Below are 18,012 nucleotides of genomic sequence, written 5' to 3' on the forward strand. Positions count from 1 at the left end.
AGTGATCTTAAAAGCTTTGCCATACCGAATTGTTTTGGTAAAATTTCTTTTCCAGTTACACATATACAAGTGTATTTTTCTTCAGAGTTTCCACTACTCTCCTCCATTAAATTATCTCTTGTAGAATCTTTTCTGTTTGTTCGTTTATGTCTTCTAACTACTGTCACAAATCCGTCTTCTTCCACTATTTCTTCGTCTTCCTGTCGCCCTCTCTTTGCAAGTCGTTGCTCACTCCCTCCATTCATCTCCATTTCTTCGATCAAATTTAGGTTAAGTTGTTGCTCTCTTTGAAGTTCTGGTTCCTGCACTATATCATCATTACCACTTGACGCGCAAATATCCACGTTAGTGTTTATATCAGCCATATAATAATAATATACGATAATTTAGTAACATAACTATTATGTGGGTAGAAGTAAAAATCACGCGATTAAGTTGCGATGAATCAGAAGCGTGTGCGTTCGACTCAACCGCTCGCGCGCAACTGAAGCAAGTTATAGATGTTACCTCTAATGCCATACAAGTACAATTTTTGGAGTAGAATATTGTGGTCCACATAGTCAAATGCCTTGGACATGTCCATGTATATAGCATATACTGGCAATCTTTTGTCAACTCTTGATGTAATTATATTCAAAAATTCGTAAATAGCCATGTTAATAGATTTGTCTTTCCTAAAACCTTTTTGTTTCATCATGTCAGCCCATAGCAGTCCACTGCTGGACGTAGGCCTCTCCATAATTTCTCCAGCGCGACCGGTTCGTTGCCACCTGCATCCAACGGAACCCAGCGGTTTTAACCAGGTCGTCGGTCCATCTGGCAGGTGGCCGTCCCACACTGCGCTTGGTGGTACGTGGTCTCCACTCCAGAACTTTTCTGCCCCATCGGCCGTCCGATCTTCGCGCTATGTGGCCCGCCCATTGCCACTTCAGCTTGCTAATCCTACGGGCTATATCGGCGACTTTCGTTCGTCTACGGATCTCCTCATTTCTGATTCGATCCCGCAGAGAAATGCCGAGCATAGCCCTCTCCATAGCTCGCTGAGCGACTTTGAGCCTGTGGAAAAGTCCCTTCGTGAAGCACCACGTCTCAGAGCCGTAAGTCATCACTGGTAACACACACTGGTTGTACACCTTTGTTTTAAGGCACTGAGGTATTTTGGACGAGAAAACGTTGTGCAATTTACCGAACGCTGCCCAGCCGAGTTGGATCCGTCTACTGACCTCTCTCTCGAAGTTGTACTTACCTAACTGGACTGCCTGTCCTAGATAAATGTATTCGTGTACAACTTCAAGAGCACAGTTCTCAACAGTGACTGTGGTGGGTCTAACATGGACGTTGAACATAATTTTAGTTTTTTCCATGTTCATTTTGAGACCCACTTGTTGTGATACTCTGTTGAGGTCTCCGAGCATTTGCCCTAGTTCTTCCAGCGATTCTGCCATGACCACGATGTCGTCGGCAAACCGAAGGTGAGTGATGTATTCGCCATTTATATTAATGCCTCGTCCTTTCCATTCCAGAAGCTTGAAGGAATCCTCTAGAGCAGCTGTGAACAGTTTCGGAGATATGACATCTCCCTGTCGTACTCCACTTTTTAAAGGGATTTCCTTCGTGCAATGCTCCTGTACTCGGACTGACATGGTGGCGTTACTATACAAACACTTCAACACTTCGACGTACCGATAGTCAATACGGCACCGCTGGAGAGACCTAAGGACTGCCCAAATTTCGACGGAATCGAAGGCTTTCTCATAGTCCACAAACGCCAAGCAAAGTGGCCGATTATACTCTTCGGTCTTCTGTATAACCTGCCGCAGCGTATGTATGTGGTCTATGGTACTATAGCCTTTTCGGAAACCGGCTTGTTCGGTAGGCTGGAAGTCATCGAGCCTGCGTTCAAGACGATTCGTGATAACTCTCGAAAACAACTTATAGACGTGACTCAGCAGTGTTATGGGCCTGTAGTTCTTCAACAAGGTCTTGTCACCTTTCTTGAAGAAAAGTACCACAACACCCCCGTTCCACGCCTCCGGCGTTCTGCCCTCGAGCAAGGTGGAACTAAAAAGCTTCTGAAGGACTTTCAGTACCGGCAATCCGCCCGCTTTCAGAAGCTCTGTGGTGATTCCATCTTTGCCCGGCGCCTTGTTGTTTTTAAGCTGCTTGAGAGCTATCCTAATCTCGTACAGGCTGATGTCCGGGATGTCTTCGGTGTAGTGTCGGGTTAGCTTGGCTCTTGGGTCTCCCTCCGAGCCAGGTGGCTCAACTGAGACCGAGGTATACAACTGTCCATAGAACCTCTCTATCTCCCGTAGTATCTCTGACTTATCAGACGTTACGCGTCCATCCTCTGTCTTCAGCTTCGTCAGCTGGCTTTGCCCAATAGACATGTCTCTTGAAAAGACTTTGGAGCCTTGGTTCCGCTCAATCGTCTCCTTAATATGCTGCGTATTAAAGGAGCGAATATCGCGTCGCAAGGACTTTGAGATCTGTCTATTGAGCTGCCTATATGACTCTGCGTCCTCAGAAGTTTGGAGCGTCATAGAACGTCGACTAGCCATGAGATTCCGGGTGTGGTCGGATAGTTTTTGAGGTTTATTTTTACGGTTGGGCTTGAAATACTTAGCCCCAATCGTACGGACAGTGTCTACCAGCCTGCTATTCAAATCGTCCACCGATGCGCAGCTGTCTAGCCATTCGAAGCGATTTACTAATTCGAGTTGAAAGTTCTCGGGGTTTTCGATATGTGCAATAGACGGTCGGAGCGTAGACTTCATCAGACGCGATCTTTCGAGTTGAACATTGATATTCAATGTGCCTCTCACAATGCGGTGATCGCTTCCGGTTTTAACCATATTGATCACAGAGACATCATTGAATATCTGTTTTTTGTTGCTCATGATGAAGTCTATCTCATTTTTGGTCAAACCGTCGGGACTCATCCAGGTCCATTTCCTGTGAGGCGGCTTCTGGAAAAAAGAATTCATCATATAGAGTCCTTCTTTCTCCAGAAAGTCGGCCAGCCTCTGTCCCCTGGAGTTCCTCTGCCCATAACCAAATTGCCCCACTTTCAATTCACCATCACTTCTACAGCCCAGCCTTGCATTGAAATCTCCCATAACAACAGTATATTGTGTTTTGGTGTTGTGTATGGCTCTACTTACGTCCTCATACACAGCTTCCACCTCATCATCAGAATGTGTACTTGTAGGGGCGTAGACCTGTATGACCTTCAGCGAATACCGCTTGGATATTCTGAGTATAAGGTACGCTACCCTGTTCGACACACTTCCGATGGACACAATGTTGTTCTTGAGAGACTTGTGGACGATGAACCCGACACCACCTTGGGACTTTCTGTCTCCTTCCCGGAAGTAGAACAAGTGACCGGACTGTAAGGTTATCGTATCCTCACCCTCTCTACGGATTTCCGACAAACCTATTACGTCCCAACACAACTTGCTCAATACTTCTTCCAGTTCAACCAGTTTCTCGTCTGTCCTCAAAGTGCGCACGTTATGTGTTACCAGGGCCAGTGGTCGGTTGGGGTGGTAGCCTGGCGTCTGCCGGAGATTCTTAGCACCCCCTGCCCCACCGTTTATCTGGCTGCTACCGTGGCCAGGACTAGTGGGGCTGCCGGGGACTAGGGGCCTGGTTCCTGGTGCGTTCTTCATGGAGGTATTTAGCCTACTGGTGCCACGCTGGCTAGACGGGTTGGCACAGGGTTTCTTTCGAGTTTTCCTTCTCTGACCTTGATTCCGTTGGCACATTATCTACATATTTGGCCAATGTATCCCTTAGTCGCCTTTTACGACACCCACGGGAAGATAAGGGACAGTCCTATTCTTAGCCGGGACTGCACTTTTTGTTTATCAGTAAATAAATTGTTTTTTCAAAGTATTGGTTTATGGCATTATAGACCACCTTTTCAAAAACTTTAGATAATACCGGAACTAGGGCTATAGGTCTGTAGCAAGTCATATTTTCTACGTCATCTTTCTTAAATAAGGGCTTAATAACCGTTATTTTTAATTGGTCTGGAAACGTACCGTTTAATATACATGAGTTTATTAGATGACTTAGTACTGGTGCAATGTAAACAGAAACGCGTTTCAATATTTTTGTACAGATGTTATCGTAACCAGTACTAGACGTATTTTTTAAATTCATAATGATATTATGTATGTCTTGAGGAGTAGTTGGACAGATGAACATGGAAGAGCATTCATTAGGCAACGTTGATCTATAGCTAGTGTCAGTAGGTTTAACCTGGTCAGCATAAAAATTATTGAAAGCTTCGGCTATCTCAAACGGATCTGTCAGTATTTTGTTACCTGTATTTATTCGCATTATATTTTCAGTTGGTACCCTGTCTTTACTTTTGTTTATAACTTGCCATGTCGCTTTGGACTTATTTTTTGCCAAATGTATGAAATTATTGTTTTGTGATTTCTGTGTAAGCTGGACGATTTTCTTAAATCTAGTGGAAAACATTTTAAAATTATCTTTATTGTGCTTTGTTGGTATTAACCTATATTTCCACAACAATTCCCTTTTTCTTTTGCTGCATACCTGTATTCCACGGCTCATCCACTTAGGTCGTTTTTTAGTCGATATTTTTAGTTTTATATCCGGGAAGCATAAATCGTAGAATAGCTTAAAATCATCATAAAATTTATTAAAAGCGACTATGGGGTCATTTTCTTCATAAACTTCTGAGAAACACATATTTTTGAGGCAATTGACGAATTTAATTACATTTTCTTTGGAATAATCACGTCTTATGCAAAACCAGTAACTAGACAAGCACGTTCTTTTGACAGGGCATTTCAGCAACTGTGCTGTGTGGTCTGATACTGCAAATTCTACTATTTCACCATGACATCCCCTTACATTGTGTATGATATTATCGATACAGGTACCGCTACTTAGGCGCGTAGGAACTTTAAATTGAGTTTTTAGATTAAATCCCGTTAGTAGTTGCTTAAATTGTTCAGATTTCTTTGTATTTTTTAGAAGATCTATGTTATAATCTCCACACATTATGATTTTTTTGTTACAGTTAAATGAATATAGTTGGAGTATATTATTTAAATTACTAATAAAAATATCAAACCTATTTCTTACTTCTGTGCTACTTGGAATTCTATAAACGCATATTATTATAATGTTATGTTCGGTCAGCTCTACGGCGCAACATTCGATTATGTTTGAAATACTGTGGTTAGCAACTTCATCAATAGTGTTGAATTTTAAGCCATTTCTTATTAAGATATAAGGTCTTCTTGATAGAGTTGATAGGCATTAAAAAAAACCATTAGGTATATTTGTATAATATCTTCTCTTTTTTAAGAAAACACGACTCCCGCAGTAAGGAATTTAATCCTTGTGTTTCGGGGGATTTTACAAACATACAATTCACAAGCACAAAGATACCTAGATTCAGAACAAGCATTCGTGGATCACACAAATGCTTGTCCTACGCGAGGATCGAACCCGCGACACGTCGCGCACAGTGGGTTTGCTGTGGTGACCTCAACCACTCGGCTATCCGTGCAGTCAAAACGTAAAATATGTAACATTTAATATTAAAAATAAAATTAACGTTTAATATCACAAAAAAAATATAATCGCTGTATAAAAATCTAAATCAGTAGTTTAAAACATTTATATTAATAGACACCTATTAAATAAGGATAAAAATATTCCATCACTATTTAAAATATTCGTTGCGCCTATTTTGCGCTTATCTTGCGTATAAATTCAGGTCTAAAATCAGTCCAAAAATTGATAATTTCGCTTAAACTATGTATTACATACATTTCATGTCAATTATGCAAAATTGTTTTAAATTAAAATATTTTGAATTATTATATTATTATTAAAATTTGCTTATTTTTCGCTACGTCGGTCATCAAGGGTGCCCTGTATTCGCTACTGCCCGTGGAAAAAGTTTACTCAACTCGTCAAAGTTGCCTGAATTCTTCAAAACATCTAAATTCTTCTTCTGTTCATCGGTTAACGCTCGCCTATCATCATTTCTAATTGTTTCAAAACTAATATCGTCCAAAAACAATTTATAGAGAGCTTTTATAGCATCTCCGTCTTTAGCAAACATGAAAGCTTTTTTCAACAGTTCAGTGGAGTAGTCGCGAGAGTCGAAGATGTCGCTGATCACGTCCAGGAACGGGTTCCCGTGATCCAGGACATTCCCGAGGTCGATCCCTGTTAGCATCTTGCTCGTCTTCCGCATCAACCAAACGTTACACTTGCACAAAACATTGGCAATGTCAGCGAGGAGCATTTCGACCATAACGTGAAACTCGTGGTCCCGCTTGAACCTCAGCTGACACTGACTCAACGTCCTATTCGGGTAGTCCAATAACTTCGTCAACTGATCTATTCTTGTTATCAAACATCTTATCCATTTGTCTCGTATCGTTCTAGTCGTCTCCGTGGAGATGTCTATTTCGATGTATAAGTTTGCATCCAAATCTTCTATTCCGTCAAACTTATGATTTTGCACAGCTGGTTGCTGCGATGTCCCGCAGATCCGTTCCATCTCATCTAATATTTTGTCCATGATATTTACTGCCGATTGGTCAGGATCACTATATTTAACTTTATCATCAAATTCCACTCTTTGAGCTGAAAACTTATCTGTCTCGTATAGAAAAAACATGAGCGCATTTTTAACACACTTCCAATCAATGGTTAAGTCTTGTATCTGATCCATCCTATCCAATAAAGGTTGATCAACTTGTTTAATGGACTCCATATATTTTACTAATTTACCACGGACATCAACTACTTCTGATTTTGTTGGCCAATCAGGTAGTTTTTTGACTTTAAATTGTTTTAAATCTATTTTGACTTTCTGGATGTGGTCGTAATTTACTTCTACCTTTCGTAAAATGAGTTTAATGTTTTGAATGTGTTTTGGTAAAATAAGTATAGCACGATTTGTAATCAGTTCTGTAGATAACTCTCTTCGCTTTACCAAGCGGTTTATGTTGTTAGAGACCAAAGGTATTTCAGATAGAAGGTCTCTGGAGAGGCCAGTGTGGCGCCACACTTCTTGGTTATATTCATCTTCGAAGTCACTACCGTGGTCATTATAACGATCGATAATATCATTTATCCGATCTTTAGCAGCACATGGTAACTGATAATTTCTTTCATTAAGAAAATCTAAACCTTTGTCAAGAAAGGCCTTGTCGAGTATATGTTTGTAAATATCAAGAATTGGTTTTATACCTTCAAATACTTTTAGTAAGTCATTTCGTACGTTTATAAACGTCTGATCATGCCCGTTGGTGACTGAGATTCTCCTACTGAGTTGACCTTGGCCCACCTTTGACAAATATAATCTTATATTATTAAAACGTTTTAACGTTTCTTTAGACAATTCTATTTGCAGCAGTGCTTTAGTCGCATTCGACACATGTTCAGATGCCTGACTGACGCCTGCCTCCGAGCTTTTCATCATTTCCCCAATAACTTGGAGGGTTCGTTCTATCATCAATACATTCACGACTTTACTATTCTGTACGACTTTAATATAATATACAATTTTTTGTAACGAATAATTGTCACGTAAGTAACACATTGGCTTCAAATAGTTATCATCCAGCAATTCCTTTTCCTTTACTGAAGATTTTTTCTTTCTTTGTGCAGTTACTTGATTTGTGATCAAGTTTTGTGGAGCTTTGCACATCACATGCTTAATCAGTATTCGTTTTAAATACTTTAGATGTTTTTTGAAATATTTTCGTTCCAGATACAGAACTGGAGAATTATAAACTTTCTCCTCATCATACCGAAGGTTTAGGGTACATAATTGTCCATCATGAATACCAAGACGGTTTTCTTTCACTGCAAGCTGTCTATTCGGCGATAAATAGAGTCGCCAGTCTTCACTGGTTCGGTACAGGAAATGATACAGTACACTTTCAATATCTTCGTATAACTTTGCCAAGCGTATGTATTGATTGTTCTTCGTACTAGGTTTATTCGTCACTACGAAACGTTTCCTAAGATGGTATCTCAGTACGGTTAAATTCTCCAAAATTATTAAGGACACACATAAATCCATTTTACGGAAGTACAATTCATACATGGTGTATTGCAACATTTTTCCGAATATACTCTCCTTGTCTTCAATTGTGGCTTGGATTTCCATTTCTTTTTCCGTTATTCTACTTTTTATTCTTACTTTATCTATATTGGAATAACAATCATAAGTTCGTAAAACTTTATACAGCAGAGTCCCGACTGACTTACCCTTTTCTTTGATACCAAGTGCACGATTCGGTTTGGGCTTTAATTTGTGTACAGTGGTGTAAAGTTTGCATTGGAACTCATTAAACGTTATCAGGCTGTGTACATCTGTTAGCATTTTTTGTTCTCGTATCAATCGGCCTTTACAGAGACCGTAGGCGTTTTTGAGTAGAATGCCAAGTGTTTCCATATTACTGAGGACGTAGTCCGCGTCCTTGTGGCCGGACCAGTACGTGTCTCCGCACCAGTAGTCGTAAAGCATTTCCGGCAGGTTGAAGTCATTCGAGCACATCGCGTGCGTCATCGCGATCGTCCTCTTCTGATTCAGCTGCTCCTCAGACAGGCCTCTCTCAGGCAGGTACTCCAAGATATCAGTTTCATTCAACAGATAACACAGTATAACTGCGCGATTGTGTTTACACGCGGAAATAATCAAATCAAGCTGTGTCGTATGAATCTCCCCAATTTGGTGCATGTCTGTATCCAACGATACATGGCTGTGAAGTAAATCTACATTCTTTACTACATCTTCGAAGATACCTTTTTCAATAGCTTCGCTCAAATCTCTCATGCAGTTCACGATGGTATTTGCATTTCCTGCAACATTAGTACTGGTATTCATATTTGCGGCCCGATGCTCACTGTAAAGAAAAATGCGTGTATTATAATTTTAAATTTAATGAAGGCATTTAATACGAAGTATTTTACACTATTCTCACTAATATAGATGAGAATAAAAATGTTGGCATTACATAATTATTTGGATTCTAGACTGATGCCTATTTACCCCTTAATAAACAATTGAGATGATCAGAAAACCACGGGTCCTCCTTTCTATGGTACAAATCCAATTTTCTGAACTACAGCGAAACAAAAAACGACTGTATGTACTTAAACTGCCTCTCCAAATCAAGTTTACTATCTTCCCTCACTAGGTGGCACTTTTCTGTAGCGCCCGGTTCGCGCTTTAGTTACGCGGACTCATAATATTTATTTATTTTTATAATCTATATATTATTATATACTATTACTAATTAGTTCAGTATATTTTTAAGGTTAAGGGTTTTAAATACTAATAAAAATATATATATAATGTTCGTGTATTTTAAGTACCTAAAAATAGGGTTTAACCTAAAACTTTCTACTAATTATAATGTGCTTTATTAAAAAAAAATCGGAAATTCCCGCCCTGACAACCAGATAAAATTTATAAAACGAAGCTAAGAATTCGCTTGAATATTCTGTTTCAGTGCTATTACATTTAAGTCAGCACTCGAGTATATTTCAATTATCACAAATTCCAATATTATTATTCACTTACCTATTAACAAATGATATATCACTATCACTAGACTTAAAGTAGCAAGAAATATTCGTTACCGTAAAGAAACTATTTAAATCGAACCCAAAATGGCGGCTACAACAATTTCAGTGTATTCGCTCCAGAAACACGCCCGGCATTGAAACGATGACGTCACATAAGTAATATCATAAACAACTTATCGAATAGAAATAACAGTGCACACTGTGCAGTGATATATTCTAACATATTGTTGTTCATTAGACACTTGTAACGATAGCCGTATTTATTTTGATAAGGACTCGCACCATGTTTTAGAAGCACGTTCTAAAATAAGCGTTGTTTTAAAACTAAATTTTAAAACCATTACCATAAAAAGGTTCAGAGTCTGATAGTCATAATCAGTAGGTAAGTGAAGCTTAAAAGATAGATATGTATACTTTCTTAAGGGCAACAAACTTAAAAATATGAAATAGGTATACCTACAACCGTCAGACCATCATACTTGATTTTAACGCAGCTTTTAGACCACCTAATATTACCTTATAAAAGTGCCCGTTTTTACAACTTCATTATTGTTTTGCTTTTTACGATACAGAAATGGTATGTGGGAGGGAACCTCTCTCGATAAGCGGACTACCCAACATTAAATTGTATTTGTTTCCAATTCGAACCAGTAGTTTCTGAGATTAGCGCGTTCAAACTAGCAAACTATATATTTCAGCATTATATCATGATAACTTAACAAAAGTTTGCTAATATTCCGGTATTAATTTAATATAACTCGATAAATTAGTGTACCTCATATTCATATTTCAACCTGGAATGTAATCAAGTTTTCGCGCCTTTCTTTATGACTAATGCTTGTAGATATTTAGGTTATATTCCGCCAATTCTTACAAAATTCCCGCTTCTTTGCGATTTTTATTGCAATTGACTAAGTTTATAACAAATTAATTATTAAGGAAGAAGAACAAACTTAATAAACTCATTTTTCATGAATGCATCTTGCTTGATAAGCTAAAAGCTTTATATTGTACTTTAGTTAGATCAAGGTAAATAACAGGGAAAGAAGCAAAAAAGTAGTTACTAAAACATAAAGCCATGAAATTGGTATACTCAACCCATGTACTATACATACTTTTTAGTAAAAAATATGAATTAAAACCATCAAAACGTTAAATAAAAACTTGTTAGTTCTGCCGGTTTATGTACTTAGCTCCATAAAAAATTGTTTGGTTCTGTCTAATCTGTCTATCTATAAATAACTCGATGAGTACAGATAAAATATATAATAACCTAAGGTTTTTATCTGTGCTAGTACGAACCAAATCGGTATATAAATAATACATATTAGATATTTTATAATAAAAAATATATGTAAAGAACAACAAGTACAAAAAGTAGGTACAACTAAGGTTCCTATTGAATGAACCTTTTAAACAATTAAAAGTTTTATACAATATAGGTATACTGTATACTCTGTATACTGTGTACTGGTCTCTTCGTTAATAACAGATATTGTATTGGTATTTGGCTTAATAACCATCTAAATTAATTCTTATCGGAAATTAATTTCTAGTTATATAAGAATTAAATTTTAACAAAAAAATTAACATACCTCAACTAGATAAAAAGTGAGAAGTGCAACCCTATATTATACAGGCCATCAGAGCAAAGCTGCATTGGAATTTCTTAATAATAGATAAAAAAAGAGTTCTGAGAGCTTTTAGCGATATCTTTGTTATTTAAATATTACCCCAATCGATACTTATTTATTTTCGCAATAGTAATATATGCACACTCTTAATGTAATCGAGTTGCATGGTATGCTTAGGTACTTTATTCTAATGAAATAGCGCGGTTCTCTCCAGTAGAGGTACAAATACTTCGTTTGTGAATGACGATTTATAAAACTGTTTAATCTTTATCAATATAACCCGGAGCGGATTGGCTACCTTATAAGTTATAGAGTAAGAGCCCTTTGACCCCAGACCTACGTTATTTTATAAAAGCTGAAACGACCCAACTTAGGTAAGAACAATGGTTGATTTTGGAGTTTGGGTCCCGGTGGCTACGGCAGATAAACGGTACTAAAAGTGCCAGGCAAGGGGTCGGAACTATCTCGCCGACCATTAGGTACGCGGAAAGCATGCCAAAGCCCGAATTTTTTGCTACAAGCATAACTAACAATCCATAGACAATGAAATAAAATATACGCTTTTACCGCAACGCTTTGGATACATGTCATTTCGTTTTACAAAAGACGCGTCTTAGCTATGTTAAAAAATTGAGATGTCCGTGGACGGAGGTAACTAACGAATATCCTTATTCTTGAACTAAAGCCACGGGATTAAAAATAGGAAAGCGATTGACTTGGCCTTGTTTGCTTCTATGACGAACTTACGGTAATGACAACTTTTTTTATTTTTTTTTGTCGCTGGGTAAAAATGCTGTTTACGCATCCCCTTCCCGCCGGGGGGCGAGAGAGGGGTATGTGGGACTCCCCGGTGAACAGCGTTCCCGGTATACCCACTAAAAAGACCCAGCGGCACTCCGACCTCGCCTGAGTGGAGGGGGCCTGGGAGTCTATGTCGTCCAGTCCCCCACCGGCGACTGCCTGCCTTGCGGCAAGCCCCTCACGCTCCCCCCCAGAGGGGAGGGAGCTTTATAATGGCCGGAGCATGGGGGGTGATAGTTGTGATGCAGGCGGTGGCGCCCCCGCGCCAGTCGCGAGCTGATCACCCCCTGGGGCGGATGAGGACGGGCGCTGTGCTCGCCGTCTTCCGCCCCTTCTTCGTCTGCGGAACGGCGCCGCGAGAGGGTCGCCCGCATGCGCTCCGCTGCCTCCTTCTGTGACATGACGACCTCACAGAAGGAGGCTACCGCTTCCCATGCCTCCGCACTCCCCAGCATGGCAGCAATCACGCTGGGGAGTGAGAGGTCGTCTCCGACCGCTGACATCAGGGTCCGGCGGGGTGCGTCCCACGATGGACACACCTCCAAGGTGTGCTCGGCTGTGTCAACCGCGGCCTCGCAGTGGTGGCACTGCGACGGTAATGACACCTAGTTCAACGTCTGTTTTTTTTTTCTTATTTCAATAACTTTGTTTTAATATAATACTAAATAAGTGAAGTCTCGCGTCTGTCTGCCTATAAGAGCGCATTCCCACTTGTCGGCTGTCAGATCGGCAGGTATATAAATCGGAGGTAATAGTGGTAGAGCATTTCAAATGAAGCTATTCATCACACTTTATAATATTTGATTTATGACCGATTTGACGTCATAGCGTTAGAATCGCGGCTATCGGCTATCGCGCTGAGACTTGTCGAGCTCAAGGTCACTGCACAGCATTAAGCTGAGCGGGGGCCGTATTGCATATTCTTTAAAGCAATCAAGCAATAGAGTGTATTTTCTTCTTTCTTTTTTACTTATCTATATCTATACTAATATATAAAGCTGAAGAGTTTGTTTGCTTGAACGCGCTAATCTCAGGAACTACTGGTCCAAATTGAAAAAATATTTTTGTGTTGAATAGACAATTAATCGAGGAAGGCTTTAGGCTATAAACCATCACGCTACAACTAATAGGAGCGAAGATACAATGGAAAATGTGAAAAAAAAACAGGACGGGTATAAATCATAACTTATATCTTCTTCTACCCACGGGAACGAAGTCGCGGGCAACAGCTAGTCAAAATATAATAGCTCTGTTCACATTTCTTCTCGGACGAGCGTTTTATCACGATTTCCTATTCGCAACCTCGGCAGAGCTATATTTTTGTTCCTCCTCCTTATCACAGTAAAAACTCCGTCTTTGTCTATCGTGCACTCGCCACTCACAGTGCTTTTATTGGCACTAGCTTTGACCGTAGCTGGAAACGAATTATTGATCCTGTGTGTTAACAAAGACTCCGACCGTAAACTTTATGCGGCTGGTTTTAAGGTCTGATCTGAAGCAACGAATTTTTGCCGGTTCCTAAGTCACATCAATGCATGAAGCCGACAGTGATAACAAAACATATCATATTAATAATACAGATCCATGTCGATTTTCTTTTCGGTTTTTAACAACTGGAAGCTTGAAAATAGGTGATAGAAACAACATCCGAAATGAAAGAATAGTAAAAATTTAACATTTTATTAAATAATATTCTCATCGCTCACGTTGTTAAAAAGCTTCCACACTGTTTGTTCCATAATTTACGCTCACAACACACTGAACTTAGCAACTACAAACCACAGTCTGTATAAAAAATCGACTAAATAATAATAGGCTTAGACGCTTAACTTACTAAATAGTCTATGAACATTGATGATTTTTACTTATAAAGGCAACGGTAACTGGTTGTAATGCCTATGTCTGGCGGTCTGAGGCCTATTGTTATTTTAGTACCGCGGTAGATACTCCGCACTCCACGATAGTGCTCGGTGCACTCTATAAACTATCGACAGCTGAATTAATCGTCTCCGGCTGATCTCTTCGCCTTCCTGGCCCGAGGTGACTGTTTGGGTGTCTTGGGCGATTTTTCTGTAATCAAATGTAACTAGTTAATATACGGATGAGGCAAAGTCATATATCGAGTAAACCGAAGGTGGTAGGCGCTACGTACTGAGCTGGTTGACGACCTCCTTGGGCAGCCAGTCGTAGTCCACGTCGCTGGCGGTGCCGGTCTCGAGCGGGCGGGCGGCGGCGCGCGGGGCCTTGCGGCGCGCCAGCGACGACAGCGCCTGCTGGCCCAGCACCAGCGCCAGCACGCCGCCCGCGCCCAGGAACACGTACAGGAAGAACGTCTCGCCGTCCAGGCCCTCCGACACCTCCACGATGTTCAGCGTCTGGTTGTACACGGCCTCCTGCGCACGGACCGTACGACACGTTACTGCTTGTTCACACGACTATTTTATTAGTACTAGTTTTTTTTTTCGTTTGTTTTTCCTCATGCTTAACATCTATTTAAGATTTATTTACCCTACCATTACATTAAAGAAATTCTTCTTTGTAACCACAAAACTGGAAAAGCTTAACAAACCTGGTAGAAGTTTCCGCTGGCATCTCTGTAGTTGAGCTGAATGTTCAATCCGAATGGGCGTCCAGCGAAAGCTTCGTTGGGGATGAAGGAGTAAGCGAAGGTGGCTTCTTGCTTTGGCTTCACTTCCTTGTTATAGGGCAGAGCGGTGAAGTTCTGAATGTAATATGTGTAGTCCATGGGGTATCTGAAGGAGGCCTCCATTGATTCAACCAGGTAGTCTTCAGCACCCTTGTTGATGAATCCAACGAGGAACTCTACTGGGAAACCCGCTTGAATATCTGTAAAAATACATTCATATTTAAAGATAGAGTTTCAGGTTTTTTACTTGGTGTTAAATACCGACCCCGCCTCCACATAGCTTATGACAATGGCTCGCGTTGGGTCCAAAACTAGTCGGGCGATAAATAAGAGTAAATTCCTGAATAACTATACATGCAAAATAATGTTATTTTGATATTTTTTTAACTCTCCTAATTTCTTAATATTTTATACCTGTTTTATATTTTGGCACCATCACTAACAATTATAATTTGAACCACTGCCAATTAAATCTACTAATAGAATCAATGATAACAGAAACTGGTATGTATCTATGTATAGATTGACCTATCTAAAATGTTAAGTCCAAAAATCAAGTCAACTGGGAGCATATGATAAGCACAACTTAAAAATATAATAATTAAAGGACTCTTCTTTAACACAATTTAACATGTAATGTTCATAAGAACTTTTCATTGAAACAAAATATATTTTAACTATTAATATAACGCTACCAGCCTGTTATATTAGCCTAATCATTGAAAACAGGATGGTTATCTCAGTTTTACTGTTTGGTGTGTTCAATACATGTGTCAACACAAAAGCTATAGGCAATATACTATATTGCCATAAATTTTATGATAAAGCAAATAAATCATGTTATTCTATATGGACAAGAGGACTAGAAAATTGACAAGACCGTATGGTCTTGAACCGACTTCAAAAAGAGGGAGCCTCTCAATTTGTCAGCATTTTGTTTTTATGATTTTTACTACAGAATTTCGGAATGGATGAACTATGTGCCGATTCTTTTTTCATTCAATATGAAATAGCTGTCATTTGGTCCCATAAAAAAATTATCAATTTTGCTCAATAGTTTGTTATTTGAAGTGTTGTTGAAAAAATGATATACATGTATCTTACAGGGTTTGAAATAATTTAAAATTATGAGAATGCAAGTTAGTGTAAAGACACTGGAAAATAATGGATATATTGTTCTCCTGATTATGATGCTATACATGACTTGGTATATACTACATTAATATAATCTCCTTCATGTAATATTGTTGTAAGCAAGACACTCGCACAACATAGTATGCATTCTAACTTCCACAATGGGGTATGCAATGTAATCTTATAATATATTTACTGATTAGTCCATCAGACAGATTTCCAAAAAATATTGAATATAATACATATTTTTCATTTCATTACCATATAAAAAGTAAAGAAGATAAAATGCACTAAAGTATGGAAGGGGGGAGGGGGGGGGGCTAAAAACACCACTTACTAGTAAAAAGCGTACTGGTAAGTGACGTCACACGAGATGTTAAATCACGATAACCCCTTATTTTTTTTATTTACGAAATAAAAGAAACATGCGTATCTAATATTTTTTTTAATGAATATGATACAAGGAGAAGGAGGAGGTGCCAGGTGCTCAGGAGAGGTGGTGCCAGAGCCCAACAAGCAATTCTTTTATAAATCAAAGTTATTTTAATGTCTTTTTCTTGCTTTCTCATTAGTTCCATTGTTAATAGCCACATTAGTCTATTATGATTAGTGTAAACAATATATTAATTTACTAATAATCTAAATTTTTAATTATAACTAAGTCTGATCAAGTCCGGAATATTTTTTAATATCATGCCTTTCTGCTACCTTGAGTTTATCTAACTAGAAGCATGAAGCTGGTTATACTAAGTTACCGATGGCATGTAAACTGGTACACACAACACCAAGCTGAACATCGCTTATGTTGTGGTGATGGATGCATTTTCAACAGTCAGCGTACATGCTCCATTGCTCTACAACTATCCTAACTACATTATCAGCTATAAACAACAAAATTAATAGTTCACTAATAAAAAAACTTACCGAAAGTAGCATCTCCTAAGCTTGTAACTGGTTTGATGAACAGGATCGTTGTGTCAACATCTTGTGACGACTTCACTACAGAGTCATCATCCTCACCGAGCGTATCATCTCCCACAACCTGGCTGTCCTCCCCTTCAATGTCCACTACGTCGTCCAGCTCATCTTCCTCGGCTTTCGCGAGGATTGTGTTGGCTGTAACATTGAACATGTAGGTTTTAATAACTCAATTCAACTTTTGGAAAATGAATTGGCATTTTTATTAACGTATATTGGTATTTTTAGTAACATATCTTGTTAGAATTATTCGTTTTTCAAAGTTTGAGTGTAGCAAGAGGTTGCACTTAAGGTATAAAATAAATGATAACTTTAATTTGAAAAGTAATATTGCCATAAGAAGTCTGATATGAAATGAGGGAAAGTTAGAAGTGATTATGTACTTTAATTTAAACTTAGTTTCAGTTATCATTATTAGTACATGATAATACTTGTTACTGAACAGATGGCGATATAGATGTAGCAACATATGTTATGTGACCTTATTGTAACATAAGGACTTTCTACAAGGCACAAAATGTGATTCTATCATTGCATTACATGTTTGTTTTTCATAGGCCCTACTGCCACTACTGCCTTTCCTAAGATAAAGACTTCAGAAGAATTGATTGCTTCTGGACGACATATGATAGACTTTACATAGAAGCAGTAAGATTTGATTCAAGATATTGTGTTTTTAAGTAAAGTGGGTATTTTTAATCAATTTATGGAGCTTCTCTGTACCAGATTATCTAATATTACAGATGTAAATGTACAAACATATTCAATGATAAATTACAACGATATTCTAATTAGATAATGAGAAGCGAAGACTAGAGTAAAAAATAAACCTATACTTCAATAACTTTCACTCAAAAAACGTAACATATTCGGTGCCACGTAAATGAAACGAAAAAATATCATATATTTCGTTATTATCTAAACTTACCGCTTTGGAAACACAGCAGGGCCGCAGGGAGGACCAGGAGCGTCAAATATATTAACTTCATTTTGATTTAATATGTAATTTACTATTTTAAGTCTTTAAAACGACGGCGACTACACAACTAGATAGTAGGCCAATTCACTTTTGTAACAACAGCCCAACGGAGCAAGAAACTTGAGGCAAAATGCCAATTTTCTTTCCAACTCGATTGACGTGGAATCTTATGTCACTAATGGTGTGACTCTCAATGAACCGGTTATCGGAAATTACCGGATAGTAAAATAGTC

The 18,012-nt window shown here is 38.8% G+C and overlaps 3 protein-coding genes across 4 annotated transcripts; all 3 read right to left on the reverse strand.

Moving 5' to 3' along the window:
• Positions 1 to 494: 494 nt before the first annotated feature.
• LOC113507390 lies at positions 495 to 5,267 on the reverse strand. Its single transcript, XM_026890249.1, has 2 exons — positions 3,863 to 5,267; positions 495 to 682 (listed from the first exon to the last, which is right to left on the reverse strand). Exons 1-2 carry the CDS (start codon positions 5,041 to 5,043, stop codon positions 634 to 636), a joined length of 1,230 nt encoding a protein of 409 aa, XP_026746050.1. The 5' UTR covers positions 5,044 to 5,267; the 3' UTR covers positions 495 to 633.
• Positions 5,268 to 5,693: 426 nt separating this feature from the next.
• LOC113507393 lies at positions 5,694 to 10,798 on the reverse strand. 2 transcript variants are annotated; one of them, XM_026890253.1, is made up of 2 exons: positions 10,722 to 10,798; positions 5,694 to 8,921 (listed from the first exon to the last, which is right to left on the reverse strand). In XM_026890253.1, the coding sequence occupies exon 2, from the start codon at positions 8,900 to 8,902 to the stop codon at positions 5,915 to 5,917; it is 2,988 nt and encodes a 995-aa protein (XP_026746054.1). In that variant the 5' UTR covers positions 8,903 to 8,921; positions 10,722 to 10,798; the 3' UTR covers positions 5,694 to 5,914. The 2 variants fall into 2 exon arrangements, with proteins under 2 accessions (XP_026746054.1, XP_026746053.1); XM_026890252.1 differs by lacking the exon at positions 10,722 to 10,798 and adding an exon at positions 10,382 to 10,491.
• Positions 10,799 to 13,705: 2,907 nt separating this feature from the next.
• Positions 13,706 to 17,868, reverse strand: LOC113507392 (translocon-associated protein subunit alpha-like). The gene is made up of 5 exons (XM_026890251.1): positions 17,729 to 17,868; positions 16,747 to 16,938; positions 14,611 to 14,888; positions 14,194 to 14,434; positions 13,706 to 14,111 (listed from the first exon to the last, which is right to left on the reverse strand). The coding sequence occupies exons 1-5, from the start codon at positions 17,787 to 17,789 to the stop codon at positions 14,041 to 14,043; spliced, it is 843 nt and encodes a 280-aa protein (XP_026746052.1). The 5' UTR covers positions 17,790 to 17,868; the 3' UTR covers positions 13,706 to 14,040.
• Positions 17,869 to 18,012: the final 144 nt, after the last annotated feature.

This window comes from Trichoplusia ni, unplaced genomic scaffold (assembly GCF_003590095.1).
Source record: "Trichoplusia ni isolate ovarian cell line Hi5 unplaced genomic scaffold, tn1 tig00001918, whole genome shotgun sequence".
In the NCBI taxonomy this organism is placed as follows: Eukaryota; Metazoa; Arthropoda; class Insecta; order Lepidoptera; family Noctuidae; genus Trichoplusia; species Trichoplusia ni.

What these genes read in the sequence shown, in the direction of transcription:
- LOC113507390 (XM_026890249.1), bottom strand. Translation starts at nt 5,043, where the DNA reads ATGTGTGGAGATTATAACATAGATCTTCTAAAAAATACAAAGAAATCT. An exon ending in TATTTACTGATAAACAAAAA is followed by an intron (nt 683 to 3,862) that starts GTGCAGTCCCGG and finishes ATGAAACAAAAA; the next exon opens with GGTTTTAGGAAAGACAAATC.
- LOC113507392 (XM_026890251.1), bottom strand. Translation starts at nt 17,789, where the DNA reads ATGAAGTTAATATATTTGACGCTCCTGGTCCTCCCTGCGGCCCTGCTG. An exon ending in CCTGCTGTGTTTCCAAAGCG is followed by an intron (nt 16,939 to 17,728) that starts GTAAGTTTAGAT and finishes TCAATGTTACAG; the next exon opens with CCAACACAATCCTCGCGAAA. An exon ending in GGAGGTCGTCAACCAGCTCA is followed by an intron (nt 14,112 to 14,193) that starts GTACGTAGCGCC and finishes ATTTGATTACAG; the next exon opens with AAAAATCGCCCAAGACACCC.